The sequence below is a fragment of the Acomys minous genome (assembly GCF_964271855.1).
Source record: "Acomys minous genome assembly, chromosome: 14".
Taxonomy (NCBI): domain Eukaryota; kingdom Metazoa; phylum Chordata; class Mammalia; order Rodentia; family Muridae; genus Acomys; species Acomys minous.
The window spans coordinates 18,358,532-18,377,578 of record NC_140496.1 but is presented as its reverse complement, the minus strand read 5'-3'; the positions used below and the strand labels follow the sequence as shown (position 1 = coordinate 18,377,578).

The 19,047-nt window shown below is 43.3% G+C and overlaps 2 protein-coding genes across 6 annotated transcripts in view; both read left to right on the top strand.

Annotated features, from left to right (window-relative positions):
- The window catches only part of AP1G1 (adaptor related protein complex 1 subunit gamma 1), an 82,826-nt gene extending 75,848 nt beyond the window's left edge, over positions 1-6,978 (top strand). For all 4 annotated transcript variants that reach the window (XM_084755809.1, XM_084755810.1, XM_084755808.1 and 1 more), the window contains 2 exons: positions 3,976-4,074; positions 5,671-6,978. In XM_084755809.1, coding sequence (XP_084611935.1) covers positions 3,976-4,074; positions 5,671-5,772 — 201 coding nt within the window. In that variant the 3' untranslated portion in view covers positions 5,773-6,978. The remainder of the gene's footprint in view (positions 1-3,975; positions 4,075-5,670) is intronic.
- A 7,230-nt stretch (positions 6,979-14,208) lies between these two features.
- PHLPP2 (PH domain and leucine rich repeat protein phosphatase 2) overlaps positions 14,209-19,047 on the top strand; it is a 74,039-nt gene continuing 69,200 nt past the window's right edge. Inside the window, exon 1 of one of the 2 annotated variants that reach the window (XM_084755804.1) lies at positions 14,209-14,386. In XM_084755804.1, the coding sequence (XP_084611930.1) occupies positions 14,288-14,386 (99 nt within the window). In that variant the 5' untranslated portion in view covers positions 14,209-14,287. The remainder of the gene's footprint in view (positions 14,387-19,047) is intronic. The other variant, XM_084755803.1, reaches the window with a different exon arrangement.

Genomic DNA, 19,047 nt, shown 5'->3' with positions numbered 1-19,047 from the left:
CACATGCTTGTAATCTCAGCCCTTGGGATGAACAGGCAGGAGGAAGGATTGCCATAAATTCAATGCTAGCCTTATCAAAGTACTGAATTTTAGACTAGCCAGTGCTACATAAATAATAAGACCTTACTTCTTATATATATATACCAAAACACTAGGATTATTGAGAACTGAATTTTACCAGGTGGTAAGCTAATGCTTGAGTATTGACATAGGTTTAGTAATATAGTACTATGCCCACAAAATTTAACATAGAATGAATGTTAATTAGGATAAAGGACTATTTGGTAATTAGCCACTAGATTAGAATTTTAAAAAATTTTAAAACTATCTACAGATATTTTAAACTTTGAAAGTTACATTTATTTGTGTATCTGTGCATATGCATTTATGTATGTGGGTGGGTACACACGTGTCATAATGTGTGTAGAGGGTGGAGGACTACTTTCAGGAGGCCATTCCCTCTATATGGGTTCTGGGACTGAACTCTGGTTGTCAGGGATGGTGGCAAGCCATCCCCCCAGCCTCAGAAAATTTCATGTCTTGATTCCTGAGTGGGGGATGCATCTCTCCTTCATTAACCTCCAGTTTACTATTGATACAATGACTGTTCTGTGAATTAAGATGTTTTGAGCCGGGCGTGGTGGCGCACGCCTTTAATCCCAGCACTCGGGAGGCAGAGGCAGGCGGATCATTGTGAGTTCGAGGCCAGCCTGGTCTACAAAGTGACTCCAGGACAGCCAAGGCTAACACAGAGAGACCTTGTCTCAAAAAAACCAAAAAAAAAAAAAAAAAAGATGTTTTGAAATAACAAATCTTAATTTAAGGAATATTTACATTTGTTTTTAAATACTGAAAAACTTCGAATGAGATTTAGAATGAGCAGTGTCCAAAGTTTTTTTTTTTTAAAGAGGGTGATTCAGCTGAGCGGTGGGGGCACATGCCTTTAATCCCAGCACTTGGGAAGCAGAGGCAGGAGGATCTCTGTGAGTTTAAGACCAGCCTGGTCTACAGAGAGAGTTCCAAAGCTGTTACACAGAGAAACCCTGTCTCAAAAAAGAAAGAAAGAAAGAAAGAAAGAAAGAGGGTGATTCAATCTGTAGACAGTACATAAGTGAATGGGCATCACTCTGTTTAAAACAATTATTTGGCTGTCATTTGTTTCCCCCCCCCCCCCCAAGACAGGGTTTCCCTGTGTAGCCTTGGCTGTCCTGGACTCACTATGTAGTCCAGGCTGGCCTTGAACTCACAACTATCTGCCTGCCTCTGCCTCCCGAGTGCTGGGATTAGAGGTGTGTGGCTTTCATTTGCCAATTTTTGCATGGCATTGGGAAGAGGTAATCAAACTTGGGGCCTTACACATATTAAGCAAGTGTGCCAGTGCTGAACTATATCCTCAGCCTTAGGGCTAAAGCTCAGATTGCACTTCAGTTTCAGAGACATGAAAAATGAAAACTCCATGGTTTTAGACTGTTTACACTAAGCCAATCTTTACTAACTTAACTAAAGCTAATCTTACACCAGTTTAATCTTTTTGTGACATGTGAGCATGGCATTCATACAACATGCATTTGGAAGCTGACAATGCTTTATTGTCATTAATGCGAATTCTTTTAACTTTACTCATAATTTTTACACCCAGTATCTATAGTTTGTGACTATGAAATACTACTCAGCTATTAAAAACAAGGAATTTCCAAAATTTGTGGACAAATGGATTAAACTCGAAATTGTCATAATGAGTGAGTTCACACAGACGCAAAAAGTGCTAAATGGTATATACTCACTTATAGCGAGACACTAGTCCAAGGTGTACGTCCCCATGAAAAACTACCTACCAGGAAAGTGGGTAAGAGGGGAGGACATCCTATTGAGACTTTAGGTGTGAGAAGCCTGGGAGAATGAGGAAATAGAAGGATCCAGTGGGTCCTGGAAAAATACAGGCGAGTCTGGGCCCTGGGGTCCTCCTCAAACTATGGCAACAGCCAAGGAAAATATAGGTAGTAAACCTCGAACCCCTACCCAGACTAGCCGATGGACAGGACATTCTCCACTGTTGAGTGGAGAAGGAGATCTAACTTTCACACAAACCCTGGTGCCCCATATTTGACCATGTCCCTTGGATGGAGACCCCTGGTGGCACTCAGAGGAAAGATAATAGGTCACCAAGGAGAGACTTGATACCCTATGAGCATATACAGGGGGAGGAGGTCCCCCTCAGTCACAGTCATAGGGGAGGGGAGTAGGGGGGAAGTGGGAGGAAGGGAGGAATGGGAGGATACAAGGGATGGGCTAACAACGGAGATGTAATATGAATAAATAAATTTAAAAATAGTTATGTCACTAATAAATCCTCGAGCTATCTGTTTTTCTTTCTTAGTACTAGTTGTGTTACATGAAGTGGGTCAGTCTCTGTTTCTGTTTCTTCGTTTGCAAGAAGAGTGGTGATAATGGTAGTTCCTTCCTAGTGTCATGTTGTGAATGAATGCATTTCTCACCAGTTGGACTCAACTGGGAGTACTTCTCTTGTGTTCAGTTCTCAGGAAATGTCAGCCCTTACAATTTAGGATTTTATAGTAATTACATACCTCTGGTCTAGCAACATTCCCTTGTGGCCTTGTTTAAATGTTATACTGGGTGCTGCATTTTGTTGATGTATGGTGAGCTTAAAAAGCCACATTTCATAGATCGTACTACGTAGTTTTTATCTTTTATGTCTCTGAAACAAGTTCAGTCTGAGCTTGACCCCATAAGGTAACTCAGTGGTAGAGCACTTGCCTAATATACACAAGGCCCAAGTTTGATCACCTCCTCTCCATGCCATAGAAAAGCAAACTTGGTACCTTGTCAAAGTTAATGGGCAGCTTTTTTGTCTGTTAGTGCTATATAAAATAACTATCTGGGTCATAGTTGATAGTATTTTAATTGAAATGAGATATATTGGTAATTGCACTTTTGGCTCATATAATTCATCTTGGCAGTAGAATTATAAATGAGACCTAAGATAAGCCTATGCTTTGAGTTTGGCTTTTTCCTTTTCTAATATTTGAGCTTATAAAAAATCTTAGTCTCTCAGGAAAGGCTTTTTACGGTATGGCTTGCCTAGGTTGCTTAAAGAGCCCTTTTTTTTGAGGGGGGGGTGCTTTGAGACAGGGTTTCTCCGTGTGTGTAGCCTTGGCTGTCCTGGGCTTCTTTTGTAGTCCAGGTTGCCCTCAAACTCACAGAGATCCACCTGCCTCTGCCTCTGCCTCTGAGATTGAAGGTGTGTGTCACCACACCTGGCTCACTTAAAGCACTTTCTCATTTCATCTCTGTAAACAAATAAAAATTTATCCACACTCAATAGATTACGATATCTGGCTTATTTTGGTCTTCTGCTGTTTGGGGTAGTTCTACATGTTCTTTTTCTTTAGGGTTTCGTCTCGTCCCTGGTGGCGCATATTCCACTCATGTATATTAACAGCTAGCTTTTTCAAGCCTTTCCTTCACTTCCCTTGTTGGGACAGGCAGGGGCTTTAGAAAACAAAAGTCCAAGTCCCTGAGGCCTAGTCATCAAGTGACACAGAAACATGAAGGCCTGTAGTTGGTGACAATGTGTTGGTTTATTATCCTCAGAAAGCTTTTTCTTTCAGCTCCTTTTTGGCTTTGTGTGAGGCCACAGGCATCCAGGCTTTACTTGCATAGTTGATCAGTTACTACTAAGCAGATTTTTCAGAACAAGAATTGGTTAACTTTTGAAAGATGATCGTCTAGAACTCCCTTCTGCTAGAAACGGGAGAGTGGCACCACCTAAGTTTTTACAACCAGACCCTAACCAAGTCAGTGAGTGACTTTCTGCCTTTGTACTATGGGTGGATGTCTGGAAAACAAGCACTTGGAAAAACTTTGAGAAACCCATGACTTGACTCTTCTTATTTACTGACATCTTTGACCTACCACTGTTGCTTTTTCTCAAGACTGCCCTTTGTTCCTCTGTAGACATTCCAGCTGCAGCTTCTGTCTCCTAGCAGCAGCGTTGTCCCAGCATTTAATACAGGGACCATCACTCAAGTCATCAAAGTTCTGAACCCACAGAAGGTGAGTAGCACATCTGAAGCACATCTGCCTAAGGTTCTAAAATAAACCTTTGCTTTTGTGTTTCTCCATTTTGCTTGCTTGCTTGTTTGTTTCTGACTCAGAGAGGAGATCTAGGAAATGCCTGGTCTAACTTCCTTGTTCTTTTGTAGAGATAAATGAAGCCCAGGGACATCAAATTATTAGTGACATTAAAATGCAACTAAAAATTCTTTATTGTGAGGATTAAAGGTAAAATTTTGAGGATTTAACAAAAGTTTAAATCAGAGGTAAAATCATTTGTTGACTCAAACCTATTTTTACTGTTGTAATTACTAAGTATGGTTATGAAAACTGAAAGCATTTTTAATGAAACAGTTAAATAAAAGATAGCATTAGAAATCAATTTAGCTGGGGCTGGAGAGATGGCTCAGAGGTTAAGAGCACTGGCTTCTCTTTCAGAGGTCCTGAGTTCAATTCCCAGCACCCACATGGAAGCTCACAACCATTTGTAATATGATCTAATGCCCTCTTCTGGCCTGCAAGTGTATATGCAGATAGCATATTCATACATTAAATAAATAAATCTTTTTTTTTAAAAAGTCAATTTTGCAGCTGGGTGTCATGGCACATGCCTTTAATCCCAGCATTTTGGAGACAGAGGCAGGCAGTCTCTGTAAGTTCCAGGCCAGCCTGGTCTACAGAGTCCAGGATAGCCAGGGCTGTTACACAGAGAAGCCCTGTCTCAAAAAACAGAAGAAATCAATTTAGCAATAGTTTTTTTTTTCACTATATCTTCTCAAGAAATAAACTGGTTTTACTTATGTATGAGTTTTTGAAAAGTTTTTTTTCTTTTTTTTCTCTTTCTCTTTGAAGCTCTCTGGTTGTTTCCTTCAGCTGTGTTACTTTGCCTTTTCTCAGTTCTTTTCTGAATTTTAGTCATGTCATTAGTACAAACAAGCACATGTTATTTTTATCACCTGATACATGGAACAAAATTTGTCTTAATATATTAATATTTGAATTTGCCACATAAAATAAGATACACTTAAATCTACTCCTGTTACTTGTGCATCCAATATTTTCCTTTATGTTTTGGAAATAGAAATATTGATGTTGATGTTTCTCAGTCTTTGTAAACCAAGCAGCAGGTGACCCAGATGTAGAGTATGTTGCAGTGTGCTCCTTCATTTTCTAGAGACTTGAATAAAGAGTTAAAACTTTTTACTCCCCTCCCCTGCACCTCATCCCCAACACTGGGGCCTACCTGGTACTCCAGACATGCATGGTCTCGATGCCGGCTCCTAGACACTAGTCTGCAAGTCATGGGTATTTTGGGATTGTTTGTTTGTCTGTGTGCCACCTGAGACGGCTTTCCTTTGATGTACCTCATTTACCTGTAGGATTAAATATATCTATGAAGCCAGACATGGTGGCATGTGCCTGTAGTCCTCAGTACCTGGGACATTGAAAGCAGAGGATCCCTTGAGCCCATGGGTTTGGAGCTAGCCTTGGTCAGTGTAGTGGAACCCTGTTTCCAAGTAATAGTTTATTAATAGACTGGAGAGATAGGGAGATTTTATTTCAGTGAATTAATTTATGGTTCTCTTTCCCTTTTAGCAACAGCTGCGAATGCGGATCAAGCTCACATATAATCACAAGGGCTCAGCAATGCAAGATCTAGCAGAAGTGAACAATTTTCCCCCTCAATCCTGGCAATGAGGGTGCAGCACCATTCTCATTCTTATCCAACTCAATCAAAGGAATTCTGGGAAGGAGGTTGTGATTGCTGGCAAGTCCCCCCAACTGTACCATGGGCACGAGGAGCTGAGAGAACTGTTAAGGAAGGTTTTCCTCAAGTTACTGCTGACCTTGAAGCATCAGGAAAGACTCATGTCCTCTCCTCCACTGTTGAGGCTGGCTGCTTCTGGAGGCTACTTTGCACTCTTCCTCCTCTCCTCCCTTTTCCGCACTTCATCCCTCCCACAATTGCAGCCAGAATCAACATTCTCTGGGCCACTGAGGCAATCAGCAGCTGGTCTGGAGGAGAGGACTAGAATTCATGGCAAGAAAACACTCACTCTGTCTCTGCAGCGAAGAGTGGCCCCTTCTTTCTACTGTTGTGTCTCTGTGGACTGGGCAAGGTGGGGTGTTTATTCCTCACTAGCTGGTTACCATCGTAAGGCGCTTTGTACATCAGGCATTTGGAATGGATTGTAACAATGGACATAAGGGAGCCCTGCCCTTTTCTGCTGGTTCTCCCAATGTTTGAAAGAGGCATTAGGCTCCTGGCAGCCTTTTCTGTGCATTGCTGTATACACACAGACACACATGTATGTATGTTTGTTATATAAAAAAAAACAAAAAACAAAAACAAAACTGGTTAGACCTTGAGAGGTTGTTTGTAAACACTGGACAGATGCAGTTCAAAGAGCTTTTGTTGAAATTTGGCATGAAGGATATGGTGCTCTATTTGTAATAGAAACTCCAAGGCTCTTCCAGCTCCCCTTTCTCTCCGTTCTTTAGCTGTAGTCATGAGTTCTTTCTCCATGATTTTCAAAATCAATTCCCCCTTAAAGTGCAAAGTGGACACTTTCTAAAAAGATACGTGAATAGTTAATAATGACCCTTTCCCAACACAGTGATTCTCCCAAGCCCGTCACTTGCTGTGGTAAATGGGTCAAAAAAGAGGAGTTCAGTCCTAAGGAGCAGACGCTGTCACAAAACCCCATGGCCCATAGGAAGAGCAGTACCAGACTCAATCTGGAGCATATTGGAGTCGGCTTATCCATTGCTCCAAACCTCCCCTTTAATTTCCTGAGCCTGGCTTGGACCTTGGCATTCCGTTTGAATTCCTTCTTCTAACTGGAACATTTGTGTTGTATCTGTAACACTGGCACTGAAATAAAGACCACACGGTTAAAGAAATCTTTCCTACATTGTACTTTATGGTGTTGAAATGAAGCCTTGTAGCTTCCTTGCCCCTATGTGAGAGCAAGTCTTATGGTCACCATAGGGTAGGAGTATCCTTTCCTGAGTATGAGAAATTGGTCTCTTGAAAGAAACCAATCTCATGAACATCTGCATTAAAGATTTGAGCTTTTTAAACAGTAAGAGTGCCGAGTGTTTTTTAGAAAAGACCCTGATGTTACCAAACCTGTATGTTGCTTTGCTGGAGTGAGGTGAAGGTGACGGTCTGTGGTACTCGTTGAATGTACTATGTACGTTCAGGTATTCAGGCATCATGTCTAGTATACTGCAGGAGAAAGAAAAAGTGGGGCCCCCTTGCTTGTAAAGCCTTTGCAGTTGTTACTGTATTGTGCAGTAAAATGACACTTTGGCTTCAGTTTTAAACCTTGATACAAATCTCCTTTTCTCCAGTTCACCAAGCCTTTACTTAAAATCTTCAGTGTCTTGTCAAAGCTAGCTCTGTATCAGATGCTAGACTATTCCCAACATTGACAAACTGGAGTTGAGCTAAAGGCTCCAAAAGGGAAAGTTTCTGGTCTTAATAGTCCTTTAAGAGCAAGGCTTACTGAAACTCAACTCAGCTGGTTAAGTGGACAGCTGACTTACAAACAGGCTATTTCTCCTGTGTTCAGCAAAGCAAGTGTGGACGCGTGCGTACTTTAGACAGCTGCTCTGCCTGTGCAGCAAAGCCTTTACGGCTTCCCACAGATGAATTTCATTGGATGGATATTTAATGCTGTGAAATGGTAGGATTAATGCTGTATTGGTGGGTTTCTTGAATAGAATTTGTCCTAACATTCCTCTTTGTGTGGAGGCTTTATTTTCTCCCTTACAGTTGTAGCTAACCAGCTCAGGTTTTTGGTTGCTTTTTGTTGTTGTTGTTGTTGTTGAACTGAGTTGAATCTAAAGAAATTTGCTCAAGACCAAGTGCTAGCCGGTGGAGCTGGAAAAATCTCTGCTGACAAAGCATCTACCTGGGTGACGAGTTTTGAGGTAGAGTTTATGATCATCCATGACTCTATCGCGAAGGACTAAAAATATCATGGCCTTAACACAAAGGGTGCTGTGTAGCTATGAATTCATTTGGGAGAGGACCTGAACACCACACTGACGGACTAGCAGCCAATAACTGCCTAGGATACTGATGGTTGGGAAGACTGTTTCGAGTGATGGATCTTTGAGAGCTTCAGAGTGCCTTCTTAGCTTCCAGGGTCAGCATTAGGTACCTTCTCACTTGGCCTTGTAGCATAAAGGAGAAATCTCTTTGTTTTATGAACGCCTGCACATTTCAGTCATTCCTTTCCCACGTGTAACCCTTCGGGAGGAGACAGATTTGGATGGATTTGACAACCTCAGAACCAGCACCATGGTGAAGAAAGTGATTTCTGTGACTTTTGAGTAAGCCCAGGGTGGTAAGCAGTGAGCCCCACTCATTGACAATTTCACATGCACTTACCTCATTATCATTGCCTTCTTTGAGGAGTAGTTTTTATGTCACCCTTTCCCACCCCAGAGTCATCCTAAGGGAGAATTCCTCTAAGTAATCTCCGAAAACTGTAGACGCTTCTCCCACAATGCTTTGGTGCTGTTACCTTGATGGTTTAGGGAGTCATGGAAGTTTTCTGCTGTGTATATACCATCTGTTAACTTGGAGGTCTTTTTTTCATTTAAAGAAACATTCCTCAGTGTATTCCTTGCTCGGTTACAGGTGTTCTTCTTAACCTTCGTTTGTCTCCCTCCTGTATGAAAATACGATTTTTAAAACTGTCAGCACTGATAGTTTGAAATTTTCCATCTCCTATATAATATAATATAATAACATGCTTTCCACTCCTACGTTCTTTTAGTTAAAGTTGGAAGTTAGGGAATACTGCTTCTGTGGTTCCACTTCATTGGCTTCTACATTGGAACGTGTTCGGGCAATGAGAACTAGGGGAAGGAGTTTGAATGTGTCTTTTTTTCCCCCCTAGTGAATGTATTTTAGCTACAGTGTCCTTAACTGAGAGAGAACAACAAATGCATAGTCGTGAACTTTGTGGCTGGGAGGGCTGTGTACACAGTGTATTTGTCTGAGTGTGGGGGAGATCACTGAAGAGAAAATTGCACAGGAAGTCCTGAAGTTTAAAATACTTGTGACCAGCTTAGGCTGGGGGGTGGGGGGGAGCGGCGGGGAGGGCTGTCTGTGGGGATAAAAATGAAAACCTTTTTCAAGCAATAGCAGTGAGTGGGTCCCATGGACATGGTCCCATTCCCAGAATCTGGAACTCTTGAGCAGAAGAAAATGCTGAAGCGCTTTGAGCAGTCGCTTCTTGATTCTGGCTTCAAGATGGAGCATTGGAGACTTCCCGCCCCTAAGAACCTGCATTTGCGCTTTGTGTGTTTTGTTTTTATTTTTATTTTGGAGACCTCATGGGAAAGGGCTTCTGATCTCTTTCCTTTGTGAACTCCCACTGTGTTTCTGTAAAGTCCTTTTTCTTTCACTATGTTGTAAGTTACATTTTCATTAAGGCCCATCACATCTTCTTTACTGTAAAATTATTAAATGGCTGTTTCCAAGCGGGACAGCTGACGAAGTTCTAATTATTGCAGACATATTTTTGAGATGTAAAAAAAAATTTAAAATGAAATGATAAGTCTTGAAGGCGAGTGAGGAATAAAATGGATGTAAACACTTACATGGGATGCATTTGAATTCTGCTGTGTGTATTGTCTTTTGGTTGAAACAAATTATGAACAGTGACTAATAATAAAAAGTCAATACTCAATGATTTAAAATTTGCTGCCTTGCTTCTTACATGTGAATTAGAAGCCTTGGATAAGTTCTTACTCCAAAGCTTTGAGCTAGACCAAACCTTTGATTGCTATTTGTTCAGAAATCTCACCAAGAGAAGAAACATTTAAGAACCTTGTAGATGGGGCTGCAGAGATGGCTCTGTGGTTAAGAGTGCAGCCTGCTCTTCCAGAGGTCCTGAGTTCAATTCCCAGCAGCCACATGGTGGCTCACAACCATCTATAATGTGATCTGGTGCCCTCTACTGTAGATATAAAGTACTTATATACAATTAATAAATAATTTTTTTAAAAAACCTTGTAGATGTTATAAATAGCAAAAAGCCTAAAGACTAAGTGGGCATTTAACTGTCATGCAATTACTGTCAAGTTTGTTTTCTCCACACAGGTGACTTCTCAAAGCTAGGAAGGACACTCACTCATGTTTAAGTTAGGTTTTGTGTTTTGTTCGTTTGCTTGGTTGGTTTTGGTAAATTGCTTTGGTGACATGATAGAGAAAGGCCTAATTACCCAAATGTATTATATTTCATGGCTTATGGGATTCAGGTCCTCATGCTTGTGTGGCAAGGTATCGTCCCAAACTTCATCTACTTTTTTTTTTTTTTCTGAAGGTTGAAAAGTTTTTGGTTCTCTGTTAAACGATCCCTAACACTACCTTTTAATTGAGAAAGGAGCGGATAAGACAGTTCCTAGATGAAGAGGGGGAGGGTGTGGCCCTGGCAGATTATCTTCTTTATGCAGCAGTGCCCTTTGGCACTGGTTGATAACATTTCTATAAACTTGTCTTCTACATGGCGTAGTTAAATTCAGCTGTTGTAAATCTATAATTAGGTAAAGGAATAAAAGCTACAGTTTAGCCAGTAAACAGACAGTAGACATTTACTTAACAGTGCAATGAATTGCGCACAGTTCGAATGCCAGTCAAGAAGTACAAAATTAATTTTATAATCACTTGAGTGGATTTTTATTCTGTGATCTCCCCCAGTTCAGCTTTCTCCACGTGTGAAAAATAAAAATGTTCAATGGGCTGGAGGTGCAGCTCAGTGGTTGAGTGCTTGTTTAGCATGTTGAAGCCCTGGGCTCACTTTAGAAGAAGAGAAAAAAATTTTTTTACTTCAATCTTTGAAGCTAGGTAAACACTGTTGGGAACCAGAATACAGGACGCCTAACCCACCCTGCTTATCCTCTGGTAGCATAGCAATGGGTTTGGGCCTACAGATGACTTTCGAAAGTTTCTGGCTCCACAGTGTGCTGAAGAGGCTGAGTGTGTGTGTAGAGCCTCAGTAGAAGGGAAGTGGGGAGGAGGGGCCCGAATGATTCCCTGCCTGTGATGCTTATTGAAGAGCCTGCAGCGAGGGCACATGGCTTCTTGTATACGTGTATACACACACACACACACACACACACACACACACACACACACACACACACGTCCCAGAGGAATTTATTTTTAGGGTTAGTCTCAGCTGTTCACTATTTCCAGAAGTTATGGTTACGTAACACTTGGCACACATACTACATCTTGTTGCCTTGAACTGGGGGTGAGCACCAATTGTGACCTTTGTAACAGCATGCTATGATAACAGCAGTCCATAATTTGAAAAGGAAACATCAGCTGATGATTGATGCGATGGATCTGAAGTAATGGGGACCTTTAAAGGTAGCTGCATATAAAAACATTTCCGGAGGCATTTGGGGGTTGGGGGTGGGGGGGCGGGGATAGTTTTAAGACAGGGTATTTCTTTTAGTCTTTGCCGTACTCACCTTGTAGACCAGGCTGGCCTCAAACTCACAGAGATCCATCCCCATGCTGGGATTACAGGCGTGCACCACTGCTCTGGGCTTAGGGTATTTCTGGTTGTTTGTTTGTTTGTTTGTTTGTTTTGAGACAGGGCTTCTCTGTCCTGGACTTACTTTTTAGACCAGGCTGGCCTGGAACTCACAGTGATCAACCTGCCTCTGCCTCCCGAGTGCTGGGATTATAGGGTATTTCTTTTCTAAGAGATATTGACAGTTTGAAGTAGTAAATACTTAGGTGTTTTTGTTGGCTTAATCTTTCCCACATGTTTTTGTTTTTTTGTTTGGGTTTTTTTTTTTTTTTTTTTTTTTTTTTTTTTTTTTTTTGAGACACAGTTTCTCTGTGTAGCCTTGACCGTCCTAGACTTTGTAGACCAGGCTGGCCTCGAACTCACATAGATCTGCCTGCTTCTGTCTCCCAAGTTCTGGGATTAAAGCTGTGTGCCCCAGCTGAAGTAGTAAATACTTAGCTTTCAGCATATGGCTTTATTTTGAGTTGATGGTGTAGGCTACTGTTCAGAAAGCCATGGGTGTTATCTGTTCCCTAGTATAAACTCATTGCTGGACAAGGGTCAGGATCAAATGCTATGGAAGGTCACAGGAGATCTGTAGTACCTCAAGAAACAGTCTTTTGGAAACATCCCCAACTACTTTTTCCCTACCCTTGGCCATCTCCTTCTGTCTGTATATGGTGTCTGTCCCATATGTACCAAGGTATTTGCTGAGAAATCCCCCATGAATGGGAATGTAAATCAGGTAGGTGTCTTGAAACAATTTCAAAGTAGAAGAAAAACCCTAGGAAGGAGCTTATCTTCCACTTTATATTAGACTTCGCAGAGAGAGCCCATGCTTACTGTACTAAGAGGAAACCAAGAAATAAAGATTGGGGCTATAATAGATGATGACAGAGAATACCTTTTATAAAATAAACAATTGTATGGGGTAGAATCTTTGAAGCAAAATTTTCTCGTGACACACAGATTAACTCCCAAGTTTTAAAAACCTCTTAAGACAAGTCCCTGTTAGACCTCAACCGCTCTTGCTTTAAGCCTACAATTAAAATTCTCCAGAAAAGTAGTTGGACTAACTAAACTGAAACAGAGGATGGTAGACGACACCTTTGCCAATCACTCCAGAAGTTGTTTTGCTTTTTAATTCCTTACAAGTTGATTAAAGATTCAACACATGTATAAGAGAAGAAGCCCTGAAGATGAAGAGGTCTAGAAGGCTCCTTACAAAATGTAGGAGGAGTTAATGTTAGTACCTTTTGGGAAATCTAGGATTTCAGGCCACTATGAGTCTCTGATATGAGTTAGGCTCTTTGTGTGTTTTGTTCACTACACCTTAATAACTGCCAGGCAGACGCTAATCTAGTTCACTCCTTAAGCTAGCGCAGTGGCCCATGCCTGTAATTCTATCACTCTGGAAGGCAGAGGCAGGGGGATCTCTGTGAGTTCCAGGTCAGCCTGGTCTACAAAGCAAGTTCAGGACAGCCAAGGCTACACAGAGAGACCCTGTCTCTCCCCCCTTCCCCCCCCAAAAAAAACCCCCAATGATCAGTGGTTAAGAGCACTGACTGCTCTTCTAGAGGTCCCAAGTTCACAACACCCACAAGGCAGTTTACAACTATCTGTACGTCCAAGTCCAAAGGATCTAACACTGTCTGGCCCCTACTGCCAGGCCTGCAAGTGTTGGTTGCGTAGACCTAACACCCATAACATAAAGAAAGAGCCAATGGTACTTGGCCACATTTGCACTCAGCACTTGGGAGGTGGAGGCAGGAGAATCAGAGGCTCAAAGCCAGCTTTGGCTACATAGTGAATTTGGGTCATTTTGGGCTACATGTAACTCTGTCTCAGGAAAAAAAAATTCCTCCAAACAACAACAAAAAAGAATTAGATGAAGTAATTTATACAAGCATAGATCTAATAATGAGTACAACTGAGATTTGGGAGTTAGGCAGACTCATAATTTGGCCCACTGACCACAAAACTACTATCACTTCAGGAACTGAAAGAAAAGCCAAACTTTAAAATATTTTCTGCTGAATTCAGCCTTGCAAAATAAAAAGGCTTACACGCCATATTACTGTTTGAGGTCGCGAAAAGAAGTCTGATACTTTGAATACAGGAAAAGGACACTGAAGTGTGGCTGGAAAGCCAAGTGACTTTTGTGTACTTGAGGCTGTTTGCTGAAGAAGGTCGCAAGCTATGCTAAGAGAGGTGAGTATACACAACAGCTCTTTTCACAGCCAGTGCATGCCAGGGGACAGGCACATTTGGGAGCAGGAAACGTCTTGGATAGAGAATTCCAGCGTTGCCTTTGGTGGAGGGCTGCATCTTGTCTATATTAACAGGTGCAGGCCTCACCTGTCTCTTCCTCTGACCGCTCGCTTCATGGAGGAACCAGAAAGCAGCAAATTGCTCTCACTGCGCCCTAGTCCTCTGAGCCTGGGGTGGAGCGTGGCCCAGGCTCACCCTGCAGTAGCGCTAGGATTCCACAATTCCCCTCCTGTCTCACCAGGCCCGCGGCTACGCAGGTCCAGCGGGGCCAGGGGCGGGGCATCACGGCTAGGGGCGGGGTCTAGGCGGAGGGGCGAGGCGTCCTGCTGCTCGCGCGCGCCTCCGAGGCTCGCGCGCTGTCGCGCCGGCCGGGCGTCTCTGCGAAGCCTTGGCCGCCAATGGGGGAGGTGGAGCCCGGGCCCGGGGGCCCCCTGGAGCCCCCGGAGCCACCTGAAGCGGCGGCGACTCGCCGGCCCGGAGGGATCCGGGTCCTGAAGGTGAGACGGCAGCGGGCGGGAGGAAGCAGGAGGGCCGTGGCCGCCTTCTCCAAGCTGCCCGAGGCGGCGCGCGACCCCCGCCCTGCGTCCCTGGGCCTCCTGCACTGGACCGGGGCGCCGCCGGCCTGCTGTGGGCCTCGGTGCCGCGCCCCCGCCCGGGCCTTAGCCGCCTGGGTCCCCGGCGCTGTCCATCCCTGGCCACCGCCCGGGAGGCCCACGCCTTCGGGCCGCCGTCGCCTCACTGGGCCTAGCCCGGGGCCCTGCGACGGGTTCCGGGGGGCTCGGAGGGCGGGCCGCGCCTGGCGGGAGTCAGGCAGGCGGGCGAGTACGCAGAGCTAGGCGGACACCTGAAGACATCACCCTAGCCGGAGGATGGCGGCGGCGATTGGCCAGGCGCTGCGGTGAGCGCGGGCTGCGCCGGCTGGGGCGACCATACTGCCCTGGGGACTGGCTACCCGAGTTCCGAACCGGTACCCGGCTGCTTCCCGCTCAGGAACAGTCCCGAAGGATGTGTTGCGGGGGTGTGGGGAGGAGGAGCAGAGCCCGAAGGGGCAACTCCTGCTTGGCTGACAATCCGAGGAGAAGGCATTGGGGGGAGCCGTTATGCAACAGGCAGCTAAGCCGGGCTTTTTGGTAGAATCAGGGGAGAAGAATAAGATAGGAAAGCAGATGTAGGGAAAGGGGGAGTGGAGCCTTGAAGGTGAGTGATGACAAGAAGTTTCTATGCAGGAAGAATGCAGAAGGTGAGGTAAGGTCAGGTCAGCCAAGATGGTTAAAGGGTGGCCAGCTGGGTGGAGTTCTCAACTAACCTCTTAAATAGTGCAGAGAACATTTTCTGTAGGTTCAGTATATAAACGAAGTGGAATGGAATTAATCTAGAGCTCCAGAAGAGCAATCAGCAGGGCTCGGAATTTGCCAAAGAAGAAGGGAAGAAAACTGAGATTTAATGCGTCTCAAAAACGGTCTGCCAAACATCTACATATTGTTAAAAGCAAACGTTAAACAATTAAACGAGATTGTTGCTGAGTGGTATTTCCTTTTATTTGTTAAGATTATTAGTAAAGTAGCACAAAGATGGGAACGTCAGAAAAGTAGATTTCATGCACTTGGTGATTTCATGAAACCAGTGCTCAGTAAGATGAGAATCTTGTTTTCTGTCACCTCCCAGTCTTAATGCATAGGCTTAAAGACCTTTCAGAGGTTTACCTTAGACTATGTCGTAACTGTTGTCCACATTGGAATTTACTCAAGCATAAATCAGATGTAATTACTCGAAGTCTTCTGGATATGTAAAATGGTAGCAAATAGCAAACTGTAAATTGAGAGTGGACTCAAGGGGGAAAAAAAAGTTCTGCAGACCTAACTTAACAGGAAATAGTTCTGAGAGATAGGTAATGTCTTTTGGTATGTAAAAGATGAGCACTTTTTAAAACTATTTTTTTTTTTTTTGGTCATGTTGAAGTGGTAAATTATGTGAAAGAGAAATGTGAATCTTTATTGAGGACCGTCATTCCCTAGTTTTCGAAGGTCCCATTTTGCGATCATTAGAAGGACTGTAGTAATTGGTTAACTTGGTTCTTGTTTGGCACTGAGCTTTGACTTGAGAGCCTGTCTGGAAGGCGTTCCTAGCCCTTGTCATCCTGGAAGGGGCTAACACTCCAATCCTTGGAAATAAGGGGAGTGGTCTTGGAAAAGAGGCCCTATGTGTTCCATAGATGGAAGCTGCTGATGTTGAGTTGCTGAGTGGACACTTTCTCAAGCCCAGCCTTTGAAGAATACATAGGTGAGCAGAAGGCTCCTGAACCTTGAAGAATGGCACGTTCGCCCACATGTTTTTCCCTGAAGATGTTTGTAAAGACTTCTCTAGCCTAGGGGTATGGCTCTGGGTCATGAGTGCAGCCGATAGACGGTGTGCTCCCAGTGTACAGGGTTCTGGTTTTATTCCTCAGCCCTAGCATCAAAATACTAATACTGATTTTTTTTTAAAAAAAGAAGGAAGAAGAAAGGCATCTTATTCCTTTATACTTACACCCAAATCAAGAACATTATTCTCAAGTCTTCATAAAAGGGTCTTCGTAAAATCTGGACATAGTTGAGCCAACATAATCTGTCCAGGCTACACCAAGGTCCATTGTACAAGACACTGGAACATTTTATTCAGAGTACACTCCTAGACCAGGGCTTTGGTCTCATACCTGTGGTCTCATCTGTTCAGAAGGCTGACATAAGACATCATTTAAGCCTCAGGTTTCAAGGCCAGCCTGAGCAACATAGATTGTTACCAAATTACTAAACCAGGCTCAAAAGGTTTTCAGGTGTTTCCTATGATTTTGAGATTATCGTTTTGCTTAATCAATCAGGAGATGATAGGAAGTTACAGCCAATCTAGTTTCTTTCTTTCTTGGTTTTTTGAGATGGTTTCTTTGTTACATAGAGCCTTGGCTGTCCTAGACTTTCCTTGTAGACCAGGCTGGCCTTGAACTCACAGAGATCTGCCTGCCTCTGCCTCCCTAGTGCTGGCATTAAAGGTACCAATCTAGTTTCATTAAGAATAGTTTTATATTTTTATCTATCATCTATCTATTTCTGTTTTGTTTTGTTTTCAAGACAGGTTTCTTGGCTATCCTGGATTTTGTAGACCAGGCTGGCCTTGAACTCACAGAAGTCTGCCTGGCTCTGCCTTCTAACTGCTGGGATTGAGGGTTAGTGCCACCAATGCCTGGCTAACATACATATTTTTAAAATGTGTGTATGTGTATGAGGTCAGAGGGGCATGTCAGGTGTCTTTCTCTATTGTTCTTGATCTTATTTTTTGAACTTTTTTTTTTTTTTGAGACAGAGTTTCTCTGTGTAGCCTTGGCTGTCCTAGACTCACTTTGTAGACCAGGCTGGCCTCGAACTCACAATGATCCACCTGCCTCTGCCTCCTGAGTGCTGGGATTAAAGGCATGTACTACCACGTCCAGCTATGGTTTTTCTTACTAAACCAATTATAGTTGACTGCCTAACCAGTAAATCTTCCAGCGCCGGGGTCACCTGTGTTTGCTGCCACATCCTGATTTTACTTATGTGTAGGGAATTGAACTCAGGTCCTTGCATGCCAAGCCCATTGCTGACAGAGCTACCTGCTCAGTTCTGGGTTTTTGTTTTTGTTTGTTAGTTTTTGTTTTCTTGAGACAGGGTCCTAAAGTGTATTCCAGGTTGATCTAGAACTTACAGCAGTCCTCCTGCTTTTGCTTCCTGAGTGTTGGATGGGTTCTAAACAACCAGTGCCACAACATTTTTAATAAGATCAAATGTTCTTTCTCTTCCCATTGTCATACTCTTTCTGGTCCCTTAGAAATACTCCATTAAAAAAAAAAAAACCTCCATAATGTGATGTGGGGTTTTGTTTTTGTTTTTGTTTTTGTTTTGCCTATATAAATAATTTATTGCTGGGAGGGGGTGGGGATGGAATTTTACAACCAGTGGCCACCCCACCTTCCAAGTCCTTTACAAAAGAAATTTTTACAATCACCAGTCCTCTGTACAGGACGTTTCCCACCTGTCTTAAATGTACACAGCTGCGTGGATCCCTCTGGCCCCTGTCTTCAGAGTAGACCTGAGCCAATAAGCCATCTGTCCTTGGGGCTGACCTAGCCCTGAGCTTGTCTTGGTACTGGCCACTGGTTGGTCCCTCCTCTTTTAAAGCCCTTATTATTTTAAATTTTGAATGCAGAAACATCTCCTACCTTAAGATATTCTATACTCTGATGGAACTCGCTAAGGGTGAAGATTTTGCCTGCCTGTATGTGCATGTACCACATGCATTGTGGTACCTGTGGAAGTCAGAAGACGGCTTTAGGTCCCCTGGTTAAGTGGTTACGAGCCACCAAGTAGGTGCTGGGAACTGAACCTGGGTCCTCAGCAAGGGTAACGGGCTTTTTTTTGACTGCTATCTCTCCAACCCTGACTTTTAAATCGTAAGTCTTTGTACACGTGTTTGATGTGGTGCATGATTATAATTGTGTTCTCTTTTGGAAAGGTTTGTGGTAACAGCTTTTATAAAAGTAAAGTGGCCTCAAATGAGCAGCTTCAAGCAAGCTCATTCTTAGCTGCCCAGAGGACAATGTCACAGCAGCACTGACTGTTAACAGGTTCTTCTAGCAGTTCCTCTTGTGTTAGGCAGCAGAGCAAGACATTCCTGAGAAGAAGAAAACACCAGTCAATTTAGCAGTGGCTAATAATAACCCAAAGGTCTATCTTTGTTATTGTTGCTGTACATCTATGCTTTGCTTTGCTTTGCTTGTTCTCAAGGCCTTTAAAATAGCTACCAGTGAGGTACAGGTGAGCCATATCCACTTGGCTCCTGCTTCTGCTAACTCCTTAGCAGTTTTACTTCAAAATGCCTAGAGTGTAGACAGACAGATCTTGTGATGAACAACAAATATGTGTGTTTTGGTAACATAAAGTTCTATAAGAAATGCACAGTTACAAATGATTGCTAAAATCCCCTGGAAGATGCTGGGCGTGGTGGCACACACCTGTAATCCCTGTGCTTGGGAGATGGAGTCCGAAGGATAGTCAAGGCTGGCCTCACCTCCACGGGTGAGGCCAACATGGGTACATGAGCCCCTGCCTCAAACAAATAATTCTTGGGATAAGATTCATGATAGTTCTGG